This window comes from Scyliorhinus torazame, chromosome 2 (genome assembly GCF_047496885.1).
Source record: "Scyliorhinus torazame isolate Kashiwa2021f chromosome 2, sScyTor2.1, whole genome shotgun sequence".
Taxonomy (NCBI): Eukaryota; Metazoa; Chordata; class Chondrichthyes; order Carcharhiniformes; family Scyliorhinidae; genus Scyliorhinus; species Scyliorhinus torazame.
In genome coordinates, this window is record NC_092708.1 from 180790510 (window position 1) to 180808455 (window position 17946).

The 17946-nt window shown below is 44.1% G+C and overlaps 1 protein-coding gene across 1 annotated transcript; it reads right to left on the minus strand.

Annotated features, from left to right (window-relative positions):
- Positions 1–13065: 13065 nt before the first annotated feature.
- Positions 13066–16259, minus strand: LOC140407820 (uncharacterized). Its single transcript, XM_072495071.1, has one exon. It carries the CDS (start codon positions 16246–16248, stop codon positions 15178–15180), a length of 1071 nt encoding a protein of 356 aa, XP_072351172.1. The 5' UTR covers positions 16249–16259; the 3' UTR covers positions 13066–15177.
- Between the last annotated feature and the right edge of the window lie 1687 nt (positions 16260–17946).

A 17946-nucleotide genomic window follows, 5' to 3' on the forward strand; every position in this document is an offset into this window, starting at 1 on the left:
AACGCAGTCGGTAAATCTCGCGGGACATTGCGAGCTGGATCCTGCCCATAATGGATGGGACCTAAATTTGCATATTTAAGTGTGCAGTTAGGCCCACTGCACACTTACATAAGTCACCGCCAGAGCTAACCAGCCCCCGGGATCTAAAGGCCTTGTCGAGGAGACGCTAGCTGGGTGTCATTTAGCACTGGTCTCCAGAAATGGGGCCAGGTGGGACAGCACTTGTGGTGGTCTTTCAAGCGATCTGAGGCCCCGGGTGGTCAGCCTCTAGGCAGTGTGTCAGCCTGGCATGTCTAATGCCACCTGAACACCTTGGCATTGCCAGCCTAGCACCCTGTCAGTATCACCTGGGCACCCTGGCAGTGTCATGTGGGTGCCAGCCAGGCACTGCCAGGATTCCCAGCTGGCACTGCCAGGTGACAGGCTGGCAGGGCCAAGGTGGCATTTTGCCCTTGCTGGGGATCGGGCCCAGGCTTTCCTTGCCCTTATGAGGTTCGCTGCGGAGGTTCAAGAATCCCTCGACAGGTATGTGGGGGGGTTCTGGGGAATGCGTTGGGGGATCGAGCGGAGCTCCTTAGTGCGGGACATGAACGTAATTGCGGTCTTGGCAGGGCCATCCCTGCCAAGGCCCGAAAAAATAACAGAGTCTCGTTCAGTAGTGCGGTCAACACCCCGTTAAACCTACCCACAATGGCACTCTGTTTTTTCCCGCTAAATGACACCCTTCAAATGAATTGCTGTGATATATTGTTAGAATACATAAAATACCTACAGTGCAGGTGGAGGCCATTCTGCCCATCGAGTCTGCATTGACCCTCCGAAAGAGCAGCCTACCTAGGCTCTCGGCCCCACTCTTTTCCTGTAACCCCATGCATTGATTATGGACACTAAGGGTCAATTTAACATGGTCAATCCACCTAACCTGTACGCCTTTGGACTGTGGGAAGAAATCGGAGAACCCGGAGGAAACCCACGCAAACATGGGGAGAATGTGCAAATTCCACACAGTCACCCAAGGTTGGAATTGACCCTGGGTCCCTGGCGCTGTGAGGCTGCAGTGCTCATCACTGTGCCACCGTGCCATGCCGCCCATGCATGCCTGTTGCTTGCAAACCTTCTGTCCAAAGTGAAGGGGTTGAACCTGAAGTTTGGTTTAGCAGCTGTGATGGCTTTTGAAGTAGAATAGTCAGAGTTTTCCTTTGTAGGTCTCATCGATAGGTAGAGCAGATACTGAGAAAGAGATTGAGTTCCTTTCCTGTATCCCTGACGAAATATCGAATCAGGTATAAATGATACTGCAGCGCCCAGATCCACTTCCATCTTAATAGTATTCCCATTTAATTTTGGATAGACCCAGAATCGTTGCTGGTCTCCTTGTACTGCTAGAACACTGAGCTTACATTCCTTAAGCTAACTTGACCATTTGGCACTTGGTGAGTCTTCAGTTGGATCACTTCACTCGTAAACTCGCCCTGTAGATTTTGCAGTATTTTTCTTGGTACGCTTCTTTTGTGCTGATGGAGGTTGGCGTAAACAACAAGCCTTGGCAATGTGACCAACTTTATCATAATTTTTGCGTTTGCTCCCCTTACTCCAAACTCTCCAGCCATATGTCCCACTTGGTTGCAGCAATGACATGGTAGGTTCTTTGCAGACCTGCTTCTCACAGACTCCATTTTATTGGCTTTAGCTCAAACTCCAATCAGTGAAGCTTCTCTCGCAGCAAGTTCCATAGACATTGCGATTTCTATAGCAGATTTTAGGGTTGATGCACCTGCAGTCAACAATTTCCTTTGGATGGCTTCATTCCTGAGGTCACAGTCGTGAAGTGTATCATGAAGTTCATAGAAACATAGACAAAATAGGAGCAGGAGGATGCCACTTGGCCTTTCAAGCCCACTCTGCCATTCATTATGATCATGATTGATCATCCAACTCAATAGTCTAATCCCGCTTTCCCCCATAGCCTTTGATCCCTGCGCCCTAAGTGCTATATCTAACTGCTTCTTGAAACCATACAATGTTTTGGACTCAACTACTTCCTATGGTAACAAATTCCACAGGCTCTCCACTCCTGGGTGAAGAAATTTCTCCTCATCTCTGTCGTAAATGGTCTACCCGTATCCTCAGACTGTGACCCCTGGTTCTGGACATGCCCACCATCGGGAACATCCTGCTGCATCTACCCTCTACAGTCCTGTTAGAATTTTTTTGGTTTCTATGAGATCCCCCTCATTCTTCTGAACTCTAGCGAATACAATCTTAACCGATTCATTCTCTCTTCATACGTCAGTCCTGCCATCCCAGGAATCAGTCTAGTAAACCTTTGCTGCACTCCCTTTATAGCTAGAAAATTCTTCCTCAGATAAGGAGACCAAAACTACACACAATATTCCAAGTGTGGTCTCATCAAGGCCCTGTATAATTGCAGCAAGACATCCCTGCTCCTCTATTCAAAAACTCTCGCACTGAAGGGCAGCATACCATTTGCCTTCTTTCCCGCCTGCTGCACCTGCATGCTCACCTTCAGCGACTGGTGTATGAGGACACCCAGATCTCGTTTAATGTTCCCCTCTCCTAATTTATGGCCATGTGCTTTTCCATGTCTAACATAAATCCTTATGGCCCCCCACTACCAGCAGTAAAGAGTTACCCATTGTATCCATTCTTTCAGGTCTTATGGACATGGTGCATGTTTTCTCTTCTAAGGGATCATTGATTTAAGTTAAATGTGCATGTCTACATTTTTTTTTTAGAAATGCCTGTAAATCACAGTCCAAAAAAGTGCAGGTTAGGTGGATTGGCCATGCTAAATTGCCCTTAGTGACCAAAAAAGGTTCGGTGGGGTCATTGGGTTACAGGGATAGGATAGAAGTGAGGGTTTAAGTGGGTCGGTGCAGACTCGATGGGCCGGATGGCCTCCTTCTGCACTGTATGTTCTGTGTTCTAAATTGAAATTCAGATAATAGTTTGCCTTCTTGTTTTTTCTACCAAAGTGGATGACCTCGCATTTATCCAAATTATACTGCCTATGCTATTCATTTGCACACTCACTCAACTTGTCCAAATCACACTGAAGGATCTCAGTATCCTCCCCACAGCTCACCCTCCCACCCAACTAGGTAACATCTGCAAATATAGAGCTAGGACACTTAGTTCCTCATCTAAATCATTAATATATATTGTGAATAGCTGGGGTCCTAGCACTGATCCCTGCGGTACCCCACTAGTCACCGGTTGCCAATTTGAAAAAGACCTGTTAATTCTTACTCTTTGTTTCCCGTCTGCCAACCAGTTTTGTATCCATCTTAATGCCCTACCCCCAATCTCATGCGCTTTAATGTTACACGCTATTATTTTATGCAGGACTTTGTCAAAAGCCTTCTAAAAGTCCGAATACGCCACATCCACTCGCTCCCCTTCATCAGGTTTCTTGCTAGCTTTCGCAGTGATGCAACAAATTGTGAAATGATTTCCCCTTCCACGTCGGTGAAAGTGGAATCTTTCAGCTTTTAATAGTGGATGGGGAGAGAAATGTTCTTGCAAGCCAGTCATTAACTCATCGTATGACTTGTTTCCTGGTTTAGCTGGGTGTGCTAAATTCTGTGTAACATGAATGTTTTCTTCCCAACTGGGCCGAGAAAGGTCACAGTATGCAGATCTGCTGGTATCTGTTATAATCTAGTCCATTCCTCCACCATACCGAGTACCTCTCCCATCACTCATGGCGCCTTCCCACGCAATCGCAGAAGGTGTAACACCTGCCCCTTTGCCTCTTCCATGTTTAACATCCCAGGCCAAAACACTCATTCCAGGTTAAGCAGCGTCCCACTTGCATCTCTTCCAATTTGATCTATTGCATTTGCTGCTCCCAATGTGGTCTCCTCTATATCGGAGAGACCAAACACAGACTGGGCGATTGCTTTGCTGAGCATCTTCGGTCTGTGCGCATTCAGGACCCTGACCTTCCCGTTGCTTGCCATTTTAACAAAAGACCCTGCTCCCATGCCCACATGTCTGTCCTTGGCCTGCGGCAATGTTCCAATGAAGCTCAATGCAAACTGGAGGAACAGCATCTCATCTTCCGGTCAGGCACGCTATAACCTTCTGGTCTCAACATCGAATTCAACAACTTCAGATGATTAGCTCTACCCCATCTCGAACCATTTGTTTTCATCCCATTTCATTTTCACTGTCTTTTACCATTTCTTTCTTTCTTATCTTTCTTAATATATATATTTACCCCCCATCCCCCATCTTAACCACCTTTCCTTACCCTTTCTCCTCTTTGCTTCGCCCTTCCTCTCCCCCCACATCTACAGTTCACTCTCTGATGTTAGTTTCTCTGCTGTTTGGCCTTTCACGTCTTTTGTTCTCTCTGGGGACTGCCATTAGCACTCTTTCCCCTTGCTTTCCATGGCTATGACTCATCTTTCATTCTTACTCCACAGTATAAATATTTCCCACTTTCTCTGTCTGTTAGTTTTGACAAAGAGTCATCGGACACAAAATGTTAGCTCTTTTCTCTCCCTACAGGTGCTGCCAGACCTGCTGAGATTTTCCAGCATTTTCTCTTTCATTTGCGATTCCAGCATCCGCAGTGATTTGCTTTTATCTGCTGGTGTCTGATTGGCTTTAAGGAATGACTGAAATCTTTCCTCATAAGAGTTCCATGTCTCCTCCTCATCAAACACGTCCATGGAGCCTTTTCGTCCCACCATTTCTGTATTGAAGCTCCCTGATCTATGCTACTCAGCCTTCAGTCTGTCTTTCCTGCTGTTTATTTTCTCTCTGAGAAACTCACAGCGTTCAAGCAGATTAGCTGTTTCTGTGCCTCGCTATCGATTCCCGGGCAGTAGGTTGCAGAGTTGGCAGCTCCGTAGATTTTTGTTCCTGTGGCCCGTTTCAGTGCCTCGTGCGTGGTCTCCACAGCTCTACCCACTATACCGGTAAGTGTACTGAAAACTTTAATCGTCTGTTTGAAGTAAGTTCCCAGTAATTTGCAGCTGTCCGATAGATTTTGTTTTGGATTCCTTTTACTTACACTAGCGAAGTCATGATCAACCGGATGATTTGCCGATGCCCGATACAAACTCTGCGGTGTCAAAATATTCACTTGAGAGTTTTTACTTGCCACGACGACGATGAGTTAGCCTTGGAAGTTGACGATATTTTGCCCGATCTTACTCCCAGTGGCGTATAGTCCTGGATCTTCGTTGTTGATTCCTTATTTTGGCTCACAAAATCATCATTGAAAGTTGTTTTTCTCCCGTTTATTATTTACGGCCCAGATCACATTGCCAGTTTCTCTTTCGTTATATTCTTTATTGTAGCGGCAAAGAGAGAGAATCAGAGGTGGCACTCGTTGAGTTTGGGTAACATAGTGCAGGGTTTTTTTTTACAAGACGCTGTTCAAACGGGGCAATGGTGAACTCCACAAAAAGCCCGTGGAACGTGTAACAAGCAACATTACACCAGCCAATGGTGTTACTTTGATACATATTTCCCCACTGGAAACTGTAGGTACTGACACTTGGAGATTGCCTGGTTTCCTCACAGCAGACCAGGGATGATTTTCTGGGTGCTTTACTCTAACTCCCAATAGCAGGGCACTCCAGCTCTCACATGTGGCTCATGGCCAGTTCAGCTGAGAGCTGTGTGCTTATATTGTCTCTCACACTGCCACACAAAATGGCTTCTTGCAGCCTCCTTTAACCAGTTCAAAAACGCAAAAGTGGCTGCTATCCCAAAAACGTTGGATCATGCAGCCAAATTAGGTATTGAGTTAGCCCAGATCTGGAGGTATAATCCCATCTGCTGTCTTTTAGCCGAGGTAATTAACATTTTGAATGTTTTAGCCTTTAATCTGAATGGCTCCCAAATTTGATGAGCTAGGAAAGAGCTATTCACACCTCCAGGGAAGTTATTGTGAATGATTTTCTGTTTACTCTTGTGAAAATGCACATTAACTACAAATTTATTCACAAGTCTGGGTACATTCCCTTGCAATCCACTTGAAGCCTCCTAGAACCTTGACAAACATTGCAGTTGTAAAAGATTAGGCAACTTTTGGCAGCCATTTTTAAGGCTCCAAACAGGCCATTTAAAGAAAGATAAGCTTTTATACATCTATAAAGTCACACCTATACAATCTTGACAATCAGGAGTTGAAAATACTTTCACACAAAGTTTAGCGAGCGGGGATAATAACGAGGGTTTTTAAATGATGAACCAATGAGATTTAATCCTATTAGATACGTTACTCAAGATAGATATCAAAGAGTTAGGCTACATGTTTGGAATTCTTTTCCGATTCATTTGAGAGTCATCTCCCTCTGGAACAGATTACTGAAGAATGCGGTAAATATGAATTATCTACAGTCCATCAAAAGGCAACTGAGCAAGTTTTGAAAGAAGAGGCGATTTCCATTTACAGAGATCAAACTGGGATTGGAACAATCTACGTGGCACCATGGAACTTTGCTTGATTTCCTTAAGGAGTCAGAGGGGAATTTCTCAATGCTTTCCCTCAATTATGTTTTGCCTCAGCCAGGAAACTGTGACTTGAGGTTAGGGCCAAACATCAAGACCTCAAATGGCACAGTGGGATTAATGAATCAGATGGTCTTTTCCATCCTTCTTCTCACATGGTTGTGTGTGCTGGCTGGTTAAGGCACCAACTAAATGCTTTTCAAGAGACTAACTTTGTCATTAGTGAGATGAATAACTCCAGTAGCAGAGAAAGTTAAGTGGAGATTTAATCGAGATGTTTAAAACCATGAATGGTTTAGATGGAGTGAATAAAGATAAACGTTTCCCAGTGGCAGAAGAGTTAATCAGCAGAGGGCAGAGATTTAAGTTGATTGGCAACATGAGGCGACATAAGTAAAAGCAACTTTGCGCAACAAATGGTTAGGGTTTGGGATGCAATGTCTGAGAGGATGGCAGAAACTGATTCAATAGCTGCCTTCAAAAGAGAATGAGATAAGTGCTTGAAGATATCATGATAAAAAGGTGATTACAGTAGTGGACTCCAGTATTAGATACAATACGCTCTGCACTTCATGGGTCATCGGACCTGGGGGTTGAAGGTCAGATTGCACATGTAAGAGAAGATTGCAACAGGCTGCAGATGCCTTGCAGTTGTGTGTTCATGTACTGAAAATGTGTTATTAATAAAGTTAGTTTACAACAATGGTGTCAGTCATCCTGCAATATAAAAACAAGACAGAAAGAGAAAATCATTGCAAGGATGTGGAAAAAGATTGGGGGAGTAGGACTAATTGGACTGATCTTCAAAAGAGCCAACACAGATCGATGGTCTTCTTCTGTTGTGTCCATTCTATGATTATAACTCACAGAGAAATGTCAACACATCAAATAATTAGCATAGTTATTATTGATCAAAGCTCTGCGCCAAATGGTTTTATTGTCAATTGGAAATGCAATTTTTTCCATTTAGAATTTTTATTTTAGCCATACCCATGAACAAAAAAATCATAGAACTAAAACTATTAGGGGAGATGTCTGTGAGGTAATGGAGTCAGCATATCTTCCAAAGTATTTTATGTGAGTATATATAAGCACCAACAAAGTCCAAGGTTCAAATCTTGGCTTAACTGAATTAGCTGATCTCCACTGAGGAACAGTAGAAATACGATGATTGTTATCTGCCGTAGCGTTATATCTTCAATACTCCACTAGAGTGTTAACCCAGAGAGTGTATACATGTTCCACAGTGGGGCATGAACCCACAGCCTCTGATGCCAAAGTGCTAGCAATTGAGCTAAGCTAACAGCCAAAAAGGCAATAATGGAATCTAAGGGATGAGATGGAATGGGATAGGGTGGAACAAGAGGACATGTTGTGGGACAGGAGGGGATAGCAGAGAATGGAATGGATCGGGATGAAAAAGGACATGATAGAATGAGATGGGATGTGTTGGCAGAGGGTGGGTTTGGATTGAATTGAATGAAAGTACGTGGGGTGGGATTAGTTGGGATGGGAATTGCTGGGATTGGGCTGCTGCTGAGAGGAATTTATGCAGACACCTAAGTCCATCACATTACCTACATTCCCAGCTGTCTATTATTTTTCAGAATGTAGATTGACCATTGAGTTTTATTTTGCATAAGGCCTGTTATTCTGCTAATTCACGGGAAAATCTTGCATTTTGCAGTTGGTGGGTCGATGTTGATAAAGAGTTTTATCCGTTTAATATTTCAGGATTGGTTTCTCATGTAGATTATCCCTCCTCTGGCGCGTGGTTTATCATAATGGGATGCAAAAGGGAACCATCCAAGAAAATAACATTTATTCAACAGTTAAATAGCAAACATTTTGGATTCTGTGTTTGAGTTTGTTTTGAATTTCCACCTATGGATTTGGTTTGAACACAGCCCAGACTGACTGGACACTGCTGACTGTGTTAGGATTAGGGTTAGGGTGGGAAATGATTTTTAGCAGCCTTAACCCAGTTACTAAGGGTAAAAGAAGGGTAAAATTGTGTTGTGCTGACAGTACTCAACAAACAGTCCAAATCTTATGAATTAAAAATTCACCATTACAAGAAAGTGAATTCAACAATTCTAGTAATTCTCACTTAGCAGTACAGAATTTGAGTACTGCTGAAAAAAGAGACATGCTATTGAATCTTTGCATCCTGCACCTATCAGGCCAGATGCCAACTAATAGGCACCTTTTTCTGATGCAGTGTAAATTGTTGTTCCCTTTGAAGTTTGGTATTCCTGCACTGGTCCTGATGAATGTAAGATGGAAAACGTCGACGGCATGTCTGTTTGTGCTGCAGCAAAACTAGTAATGGATCGGCTGGAACTAGAATCATAGAGTTTATAGTGCAAAAGGAGTCCATTTGGCCCATCGAGTCTGCACTGGCCCTTGGAAAGAGCACTCTACTTAAGACCACGCCTCCACCTTATCCCTGAAAACCCAATAGCCTGATGTAACCTTTCAGACACTAAGGGGCAATTTGGCATGGCTAATCCATCTAACATGCACATCTTTGGACTGTGGGAGGAAACCGGAGCACCAGGAGGAAACCCACGCAGACACGGGGAGAAAATGCAAACTCCACACAGACAGTGGCTCGAGGCAGGAATTGAATCTTGGTCCCTGGATCAGTGAGGCAGCAGTGCTAATCACTGTGCTACCGTGTTGCCCAATAGAAGTAAATAATAGTGAAAGAATCTGAATTTTCATGTAAAAAGTCATAACTTGATCACTATACTGGCCTACTACCCCGTCCTGGTCTGGCCTTGGAGTGACCGAAATTCCATGTTATCTGATCCACTCTTACGTTAATGCTCAGCCTTCACTCTTCTCCAGCTGACAACATCATGTTTTGAGTAAGCATGCGCCACTAGAGAATGGAGTATATAGAATAGACTTTATTGATAACAACGCCGTGATCAGCTGGACTATATACAGAGAGAGCAGCACCACCGTTCCTGAATATTACTGAGAATGTAGTGAAAACCAGGCTCCTTTACATACCTTTTTAGATCAAAGAACAATGTTATAGATAAAACCTTGTGACTTATCTGTTTCCAAATCTTTTCAAACTGCAGTTGTTTACTCCAGAGCGGGTTCCCTCCAACTATTCTTGACCTCATAAGAAGACAGGTCTTATTAACCATTATCTTTCTATAATAGTTAATGGATCTTGCTACGTGCACTTATTAACATAGCCCCATAATTACTCATGACTGGAATCATTATTGCCACTTATTTCTCCGCACAAACATTTTATCCCACACTGTTTATCTTGGTAAGTCTGTTGTTTCAAGATACAAGGGAGTTTGACTATTAACCCTTGACTACACAAGATGTCCAACATACGACTCCTCAGAAACAGAAAATGCTGGACAATCTCAGCAGGTCTGACAGCATATGCGGGGAGAGAAGGGACCTAATGTTTCGAGTCTGCATGACTCTTTGTCACAGCTTTGATCATCCAGACTCTAAACATTAGCTCGGTTCCCTCACCACAGACGCTGTCAGACCTGCTGAGATTGTCCAGCATTTTATGTATTGGTTCCTGATTCCAGCTTCCGCAGTAATTTGTTTTGACAACTCCTCGGGATGTCCAGACTTTGAGTGGGTCAGTGTGTGACCTGCAAAGCTTTCAACAAAAGTAACAAGGTAGAGACAGAGAGATTTATCTTGGGCCGTGGTGCTGTGGGGCACAGAGTGGGGTGTAGCAGGGACGGGAGAAAACAAAGTGGTGCACTTAGTGAGGGAGCAGATAACTTCCAACCTTGAGGTGTGCACTTTCTTCCCAAAAAGTATCAAACTCAATAGAAAAAGCATGGGATGGGACAGGGAGAACACAAAGAGAGATGTGATGTTTTGAATAGAAAATTTGAAAGATGTGAATAGTTTAATTGAGTGATACATCAGATTCCAGTTAGATTTGCAGACAAGCAGATTAAAACAATGGATACACTACAACCGGAGATCCAAATAAAGCAATCCAAGGTTCCAATTGTGTGTCTACTACACATGGTAAGGGTCCTTCCTGTTTCTTTCTGTTAATTCCACATTCATTTCCTGATTTCCCCTTTCTTTTATTTTTGCTACTACCATTTTGATCAATGGATGAGTAATGGACCAGTGACTTTAATGCAGACTGTAACTTTAACTCAAGAAGAAGCAATGGCCTATATCTATAAATCAAGCAGGAACAGTCCGGAGGGCATGAGTGATGACTCTCTTTGATTGGCTTGGCTGGTGACCAATGAATTGGTTCGAATGTCTGTGCCCTACCCGGTGGCCAGTGATGATTGGTTCTGGCCCTGCTGACATGTTTCTCACTGTATCAAGGCTGGAGTTCATTTCACTTTCGATTCTACAGGCTGGATGGAGGAATCTAACCGACTCACTCCAGAAATATCCAGTTAATTCTCACCAAGCCGCTGACAATCTGATAACTCTCTCTCTCCAGAAAAGATTGCTGTGAAGTAGAGACCAGAATATGACAACTCTCTCTAAGAACAGGCTGTGGAAAAGCTCTCAGATATACTGCTGAATTGCAAAGATCATTGTGGCCTATAGGCCTGAGACTTTAAACTACATTCATATTGTGAAGAAGGTGCACTGAGGAACTCATCATCTGAAGCAATGATGCTTATCTTTTGACCTTAATCCTTATTATTTCTACCTCTTTGCACCCCTCTGTGTTTGTCTGTCTTGTGTGTGTGGGTATAGGGTGGTACAGTTAAACGGGGAGATCAGGTTTTAGCTTATTGTTAAGCAGCTGTGATTACTACACATTTAATCTTCATTCCTGTTATAAATAAACAGTAATTCTGTTTCAACTTACAAACATGGTGATTGTAATAATTGGGCAGGCTAAGATCAAAGATTTGGGGAATTTCTATAAGAATTATTGGTGACTTCACTTGTGTTGTAACGCCGGGGCCTACAGGCTGGAATTGACTGTGCACTAGCCCAGGGTGTCGAAACTTTCAACAGCTTCAGTTTAAACAGTAAAATGGTTGTAGAGTCACTTTCATTGCTGGACTGGGTGTCTGAAAATTGATTAACATGCCTGGATTGACAAATGCATTATTATTATAGATTGAAATAGCAGAGGCCATTTAGCGCACTCTCTCTTTGCCTGAATAATTAGATGCTGGCTTCTGAAGTTACACAGGTCTGAATGGCCCATAGACATGCTTAGCTATTTAGAATTTACAGTGCAGAAGGAGGCCATTCGGCCCATCGAGTCTGCACCAGCCCACTGTGACAATTAATGAACACAGTAAGAAGTCTTACAGCACCAGATTAAAGTCCAACAGGTTTGTTTCAAACACTAGCTTTCGGAGCACTGCTCCTTCCTCAGGTGAATGAAGAGGTATGTTCCAGAAACATATATATAGACAAATTCAAAGATGCAAGACAGTGCTTAGAATGCAAGCATTACTTAATTACCTGCAAATGCTCCCATTCTATGCACTGTCTTGCATCTTTGAATCTGTCTATATATATGTTGCTGGAACATACCTCTTCATTCAGCTGAGGAAGGAGCAGTGCTCCGAAAGCTAGTGTTTGAAACAAACCTGTTGGACTTTAACCTGGTGTTGTAAGACTTCTTACTGTGCTCACCCCAGTCCAACGCCGGCATCTCCACAATTAATGAAGTGAGATTGGCGAAATTTATCCTACACATTTAATGGAAAACACGATTGTTGCTCCCGTGTTTTCCCCTCTCTCCTAAAGGCAATGGGCTGACTTATTCTGTCTCGCTAGCGAGTGTGACTTTGAGCTGATTGCCAGAGCTCGAAACTGGAAGTGGTGTGGCTGAGTTAATATTGCTCTTTTCCCCGATGTCCCCCAGCTCCCCACTTTGTGTGTGAGCCTAGACAATAAGGAGGAGTTTGAACCCCAGTGATAAGAGTGGGAAGAGGCAGGTGCAAAGTAGTTCAAAATAAAACAAATCTCGAATCTTCCCCCAAACCCCCCCCTCCAAAGCACCAATTTCCAGATTTCATGGAGGTGGAGCAGGCAAGCAACCCTCTTTCCAGAGGCAGATCTGACCTTTAATAATAATCTTTATTGTCACAAATAGGCTTACGTTAACATTGCAATGAAGTTACTGTGAAAAGCCCCGAGTTGCCACATTTCGGCACCTGTTCTGGTACACAGAGGGGGAATTCAGAATGTCCAAATTACCTAACAGCACGTCATTCGGGAGCAAACCGGAGCACCCGGAGGAAACCACGCAAATAGGGGGAGAACGTGCAGACTCCGCAGAGACAGTTACACAAGCCGGGAATCGAACCTGGGACCCTGGCGCTGTGAAGCAACAGTACTAAGCACTGTGCTACCGTGCATGAGGTTTTGAACCTCAAAGTTAACCTGCTTCAGGTTTAACTCCCATGGTTTTACAAACTTTGAGAATCCATCTGCTGAAGGGAGACAAGAATGTCTGAATGGGCGTCACGGTAGCACAGTGGGTAGCATTGTTGCTTCACAGCTCCAGGGTCCCAGGTTTGATTTCCGGCTTGGGTCACTGTCTGTGTAGTCTGCACGTTCTCCCTGTGTCTGAGTGGGTTTCCTCTGGGTGCTCCGGTTTCCTCCCACAGTCCAAAGATTTGCAGGTTAGGTGGATTGGCCATGCTAAATTGCTCTTAGTGTCCCCCCAACAAAGGTTTAGGTGGGGTTACTGGTTTACGGGGATAGAGTGTATGGGCTTAAATAGGGTGCTCTTTCCAAGAGCCGTGCAGACTCGATGGGCCAAATGGCATCCTTCCGCACTGTAAATTCTATGAACTGGTACGTATATTTCCAACACTGCTTGTGGGTCGAGGAGCAGGAGTACATCCCCCAGTCCCCCAGGCTACCCTGTAAACCACTCCTGCAATTTGATTCCCCAACAGAATCCTCCACACTGTTCTAGCAGAGGACATCAGATGTAAGCAGGAGTGGGAAATTATGCCCACTCCCGAGCCTGGATGCACCAAAGCTAAATCTTAGCTCCCTTTCAACAACCCCAACCAAAAACATATACGAAATTTGGAACCTTTATAGACAATCTGAAATGCTGGGTTTATTCTCCAACCTGACTTCTAGTTTTTTTGAAGAATATTCTCAACGTATATTTGGAAAAAAAAGAGCTATCATGTGGTCTCCATCTTCCCAGTCAATAGCCAGCTAGCTGAAGCGTAGGCATTCCTAGGTCTCCAAGCTCAGGAACTCTTAAGATGTTGCATGGCTTCTCTCCGGTCCATTGTTATTATCTTGGCTGCATTTTGACACACCTAGCTATCTTGGATACAGACCACACACTCCAATGTGACCAGTAAATGTTAAACGTTAGCATCCTTGGTAGCAATAGAACTTGACACAACACAATTTCAGCAACAATGGAGAGCACGCAGTAACTGGTAGCATATTACAAAGACTGGAACAAACTCAAACAACAAACTTGGCATATCGTTTGGTGGAATTTACATGGCTAAAATAATTGAGGATTGGGTTCTTTTCTGGGTCCCAATGCTGCTGGTGCCTGCTATCCTCATGACATTGCAATTTTAAGGAAGACAGTCAATTAACCGTCCTTAATTAAGGACGATGTACGGGATCCTGGGCGCCTCAATGAGAGGGCCTCAGCACTGGAAGGTTGGTGCCCCCACCGGTAGTGTTGGCGGTGCTGAGGTAGGTGAGCGTGAGGCTATGTCACAATGGAGGCACACTTAGAAACAAACAAAGGTGCGGGGCTGAAAGAGGTATCAAATCAAATCAGTGAACCTACTGGAAGCCCCATCCTCCATGGAAAGTTGTGGCAATATGGGAAAATGCCCCTTGACTGGTGCTGTAATTGGATCAATTGTCTGCCATTTCTGTGGAGCGAACTGCCCATTCCGGTGACACCCTGTGCCTGGGGAATTCATCCAAAGGTGGGACAGTGTCAGGTGACCTCGCAATTGGGTTTTTTGAAGCATTTGCAGTTACCCTCCTCCACCTCCAAAACCACCTCCAAGGGATTGGAATCATTCCACCTATTTTAACCCATAGGAGCCAAGCGAGAGTGTTTGGTGAATCCCATTCTCGAAAACACTTTCAAACATTTTATTTTTAAAAATAAAACAATTTCCTTAACCCTTTAAAGTGCTTCCCATCTAAGTTCGCTGGGCTTTGTATTTTCCTTTATCATCAATATAACTAGCAATTTTGTCTGTATCGTGATTGAAAACACATTTTACTCCTTTGTTATGTCAAATCTGCATTACGATGGAGCTGATTGACACATCTGTCTATATTGTGGCCTCTGCTTCCTTTCAATTTTCTGCCCTAAGCTGCTTCTTATGAAGACAGCACTGATAAAATGGCTGCCCAACACCTCACCCATGTGTGAACATAAACAGCGGTTGGGAATGATTGAGTCCAAGTCTGTCCCCAAACAGAGTCCACACAAGTACACTTCCAGGATAAATCACTACACCACAAAGTCAGTAATAAGCTGATTTACCTGCTTGCCTCATCTGGGGACATCAAGGTCAGTTGCAGCACATGCAGTTTGGTTAACTCAACCCAGAAAATGGATTGAGTCTGCACCTTCCTAACTAAGTACCACACCATGTGGTTCATCTACCCCGAGACCCTCTGAGGAAGATATGTGACCTAATGTTACTCATGTCCACTGAATAACATGCATTAATTTTGTGAATCAAAGTCTTCACTTTCCTCACTCCAATGTTTGCCTGTTCGTTTCTTTCTGTTCCTCTCTGCCATTACGATGGCAGCCACAACAGTGATGAAAACTGTAACTGTGATAACCAGAACCGTGACAGTCTCTGCTATACACAACTGAGTGTCAACAGATGCTAAAGGCAAGTCCCTCAATGCAGGAGGCTCCAAACAGATTACATTCTCATAGTCATCCACAATCAGACGTTGGACACTGTGAAGCTTACCGAAAACCCTCTGGAGCTCACAATCACAGGTCCAATTATTCTCAGACAGTAAGATGTGAGTGCCCCAAGTCTGAATACCCAAGAAAGTCTTGAACTTAATTCGTTCCAGTCCATTTTTGGACAGATCTAAGAGCGTCAAACTTGTCAAAGACGTGAAAACACCAGTGTCAATTTCTTTGATTTGATTACCCTGAAGATTTAACACCTCCAAATTTTGAAGCATGAAGAAGACACCATTGGTCAAGTTATCAATTTGGTTATTCTGAAGGTGCAGCTGCCGTAACCTTGTCATACTCCGGAAAGCCCCACTCGACATTTCAGAAATCTGGTTATTATTCAGGTTGAGTTTCTGCACATTATCCAGGTTCTGAAACATGAATGAATTTAGCTTCTCTAAATGGTTGTCTGATAGTAGCAACTCATTGAGGAAGGAGAGGCCAATAGAAAACCTGTGGCCCAGATCTCTGATGTCGTTCCTCTGGAGATCAAGCCTCCATAGGTTTTCCAGCAAGTCAAAGGCTCCACCCTCCACTCTCTTAACATTACTGGAGCTAATGAGGAGAATATTGATTCTCCAGAGGGACGGGAAGGCGTTGGCTGGGAGAATGGTCAGGTTATTCTTAGAGAGATCCAGTTGCTCGGTATCGGTTGGGAAGTCAGTGGGGATCTGCTGGAGTGAAGCAGCTGAACAGTTTACGTACTTGATGCCCTCTCTGCAGTCACACCCTCGGGGGCACAGGGACCAGGTCTCGGAGGTAGAACTTGCAACACTGAACTGGAAAACAAGCAGCAGCGCTGCAGGGAGAACCATCTTCACCTGTCCTCTTCAAACCGGAAGGTACGAGTGCTGAAACTCCCAAATCATTTACTGCAGTCTCCAGCTCTTTGGGTTCTAATGTTGCCGTTTCTAATCCTCCATCGCAGCCTTAAGGGTTTAATCAGAATAAAAGGAATTAGGTAATCAAATAAATTTAATACGCATCATCTGGATATAGTATTTGTGTTTACTGACCTCCCAACTCAATCAAAGTGTTTTTTTAAATCCCCCATCTCCATTACTTATGAAACTAATAAAGGAAATTGACAAAATTGTAAAGAGCAATTCATTTTCTTTTAATGCTCCTATGACTTTTCTCCAAGGTTTTACAGACAGCGGTGTCCAGATGATATGCCTTCAGTTCCGGGAGACTTCAGGGCAACCCTGGAGAGTTGGCAACCCTGGGCAATGGCTCTGCAGAGTATTGTTAGGTATTGTATTAATTTCCAGGACTGCACGGAGAAATTGCAATATAAACACTAAACAGCATCGAAACAAAATATTGTTTGTTTTTCCAAGGAACCACTACTCCCTTGTTAAAAATAAATTAATATATTACCAGGGTCGAGATGGCACTGATAGTTTTAACTAAATTAATGGCAGTTATTATAAGAGGGATGTTTCATTAACAGATGCATTAATCTGACCACAGTTTCCACAAAGCAATTCACACTTCCCTATAAATTCTATGAATATATTACACAGTTAATATTTAATCTCTAGGTATTGATGATAAAACTGAAACTCACCAGGTAATTGACCAGAACGTCCCTCCCTCTGCTGTAAATAACTGTTTTGCTTTCAATGCTGCTATTACCTGTGCAGCTGGTCTCACCTGGGCCTGTCTGCTCCCTGGGCAGGATAGATGCTGCAGATGGAGAGGGATCACGATCTTTGGCAGGGAGATGAGACGGAGATTCCACGCTGACCGAGCATCGGGTGAGGAGGGAGCAGGAAAACGCCAGGAGTTTAGGGTTAGCGAGGCGGGTGGGTGTGAGATCAGAAGGAGCTGGTAAACAGTGGGTTGGGCTTCAGTGCTCAGTGCGTGTGGGGAGGAGCAGGGTTACCTTGCTGTGTGTCATGAGATCGTCCCCTGTAAATAATGCAGCAAAACCTTTTGCCTGATGCACCATCCTTGCGGCCAGCTTGGAGCTGGTGACACACAGCAGGACTTTTATAAACTCAATCATCCCTGCCTTCAGTTTGCAAAGGACACACATTAAAAAAACTCTACGAAGTGGCGTGTTTGCTGGGGCAAAGGATCGGATATCCAACTGGCAGGCTGCAAAATATTCGAGCAGGAGGCTGACAGCGAAGGCCATTTCCTTGTATCATCTTCCCTTTTAAATTCCAGGAAGATGTTGCCTCAGTGAAATCAAGGTGAAGTCCCAGCGTTGCTGAGTTTGTTCCATTATGCAGCATGGTAAAAGCCTGAGAGCTTCAGAGAAAACCCAAATAAGGAGATACCAGGGCAGATGGTCAAAGATGGATAGAGAGGCTGAGAAATTTAGGGTGAGATTTTCCGCTTCCGCCCCGCCGTGTTTTCCGGCTCGCCATTGGATGCTAGCAGAATCATCGGTCCTGTCGACATCGACGCCGCTTGGTCTCACTCGCCCCTCCCGCCGCCGGGAACTCCCGCTCCCCAATAGGCGGCTGCCTTCTGCGGGACTGGTAGATCCCGCCACCGGAAAG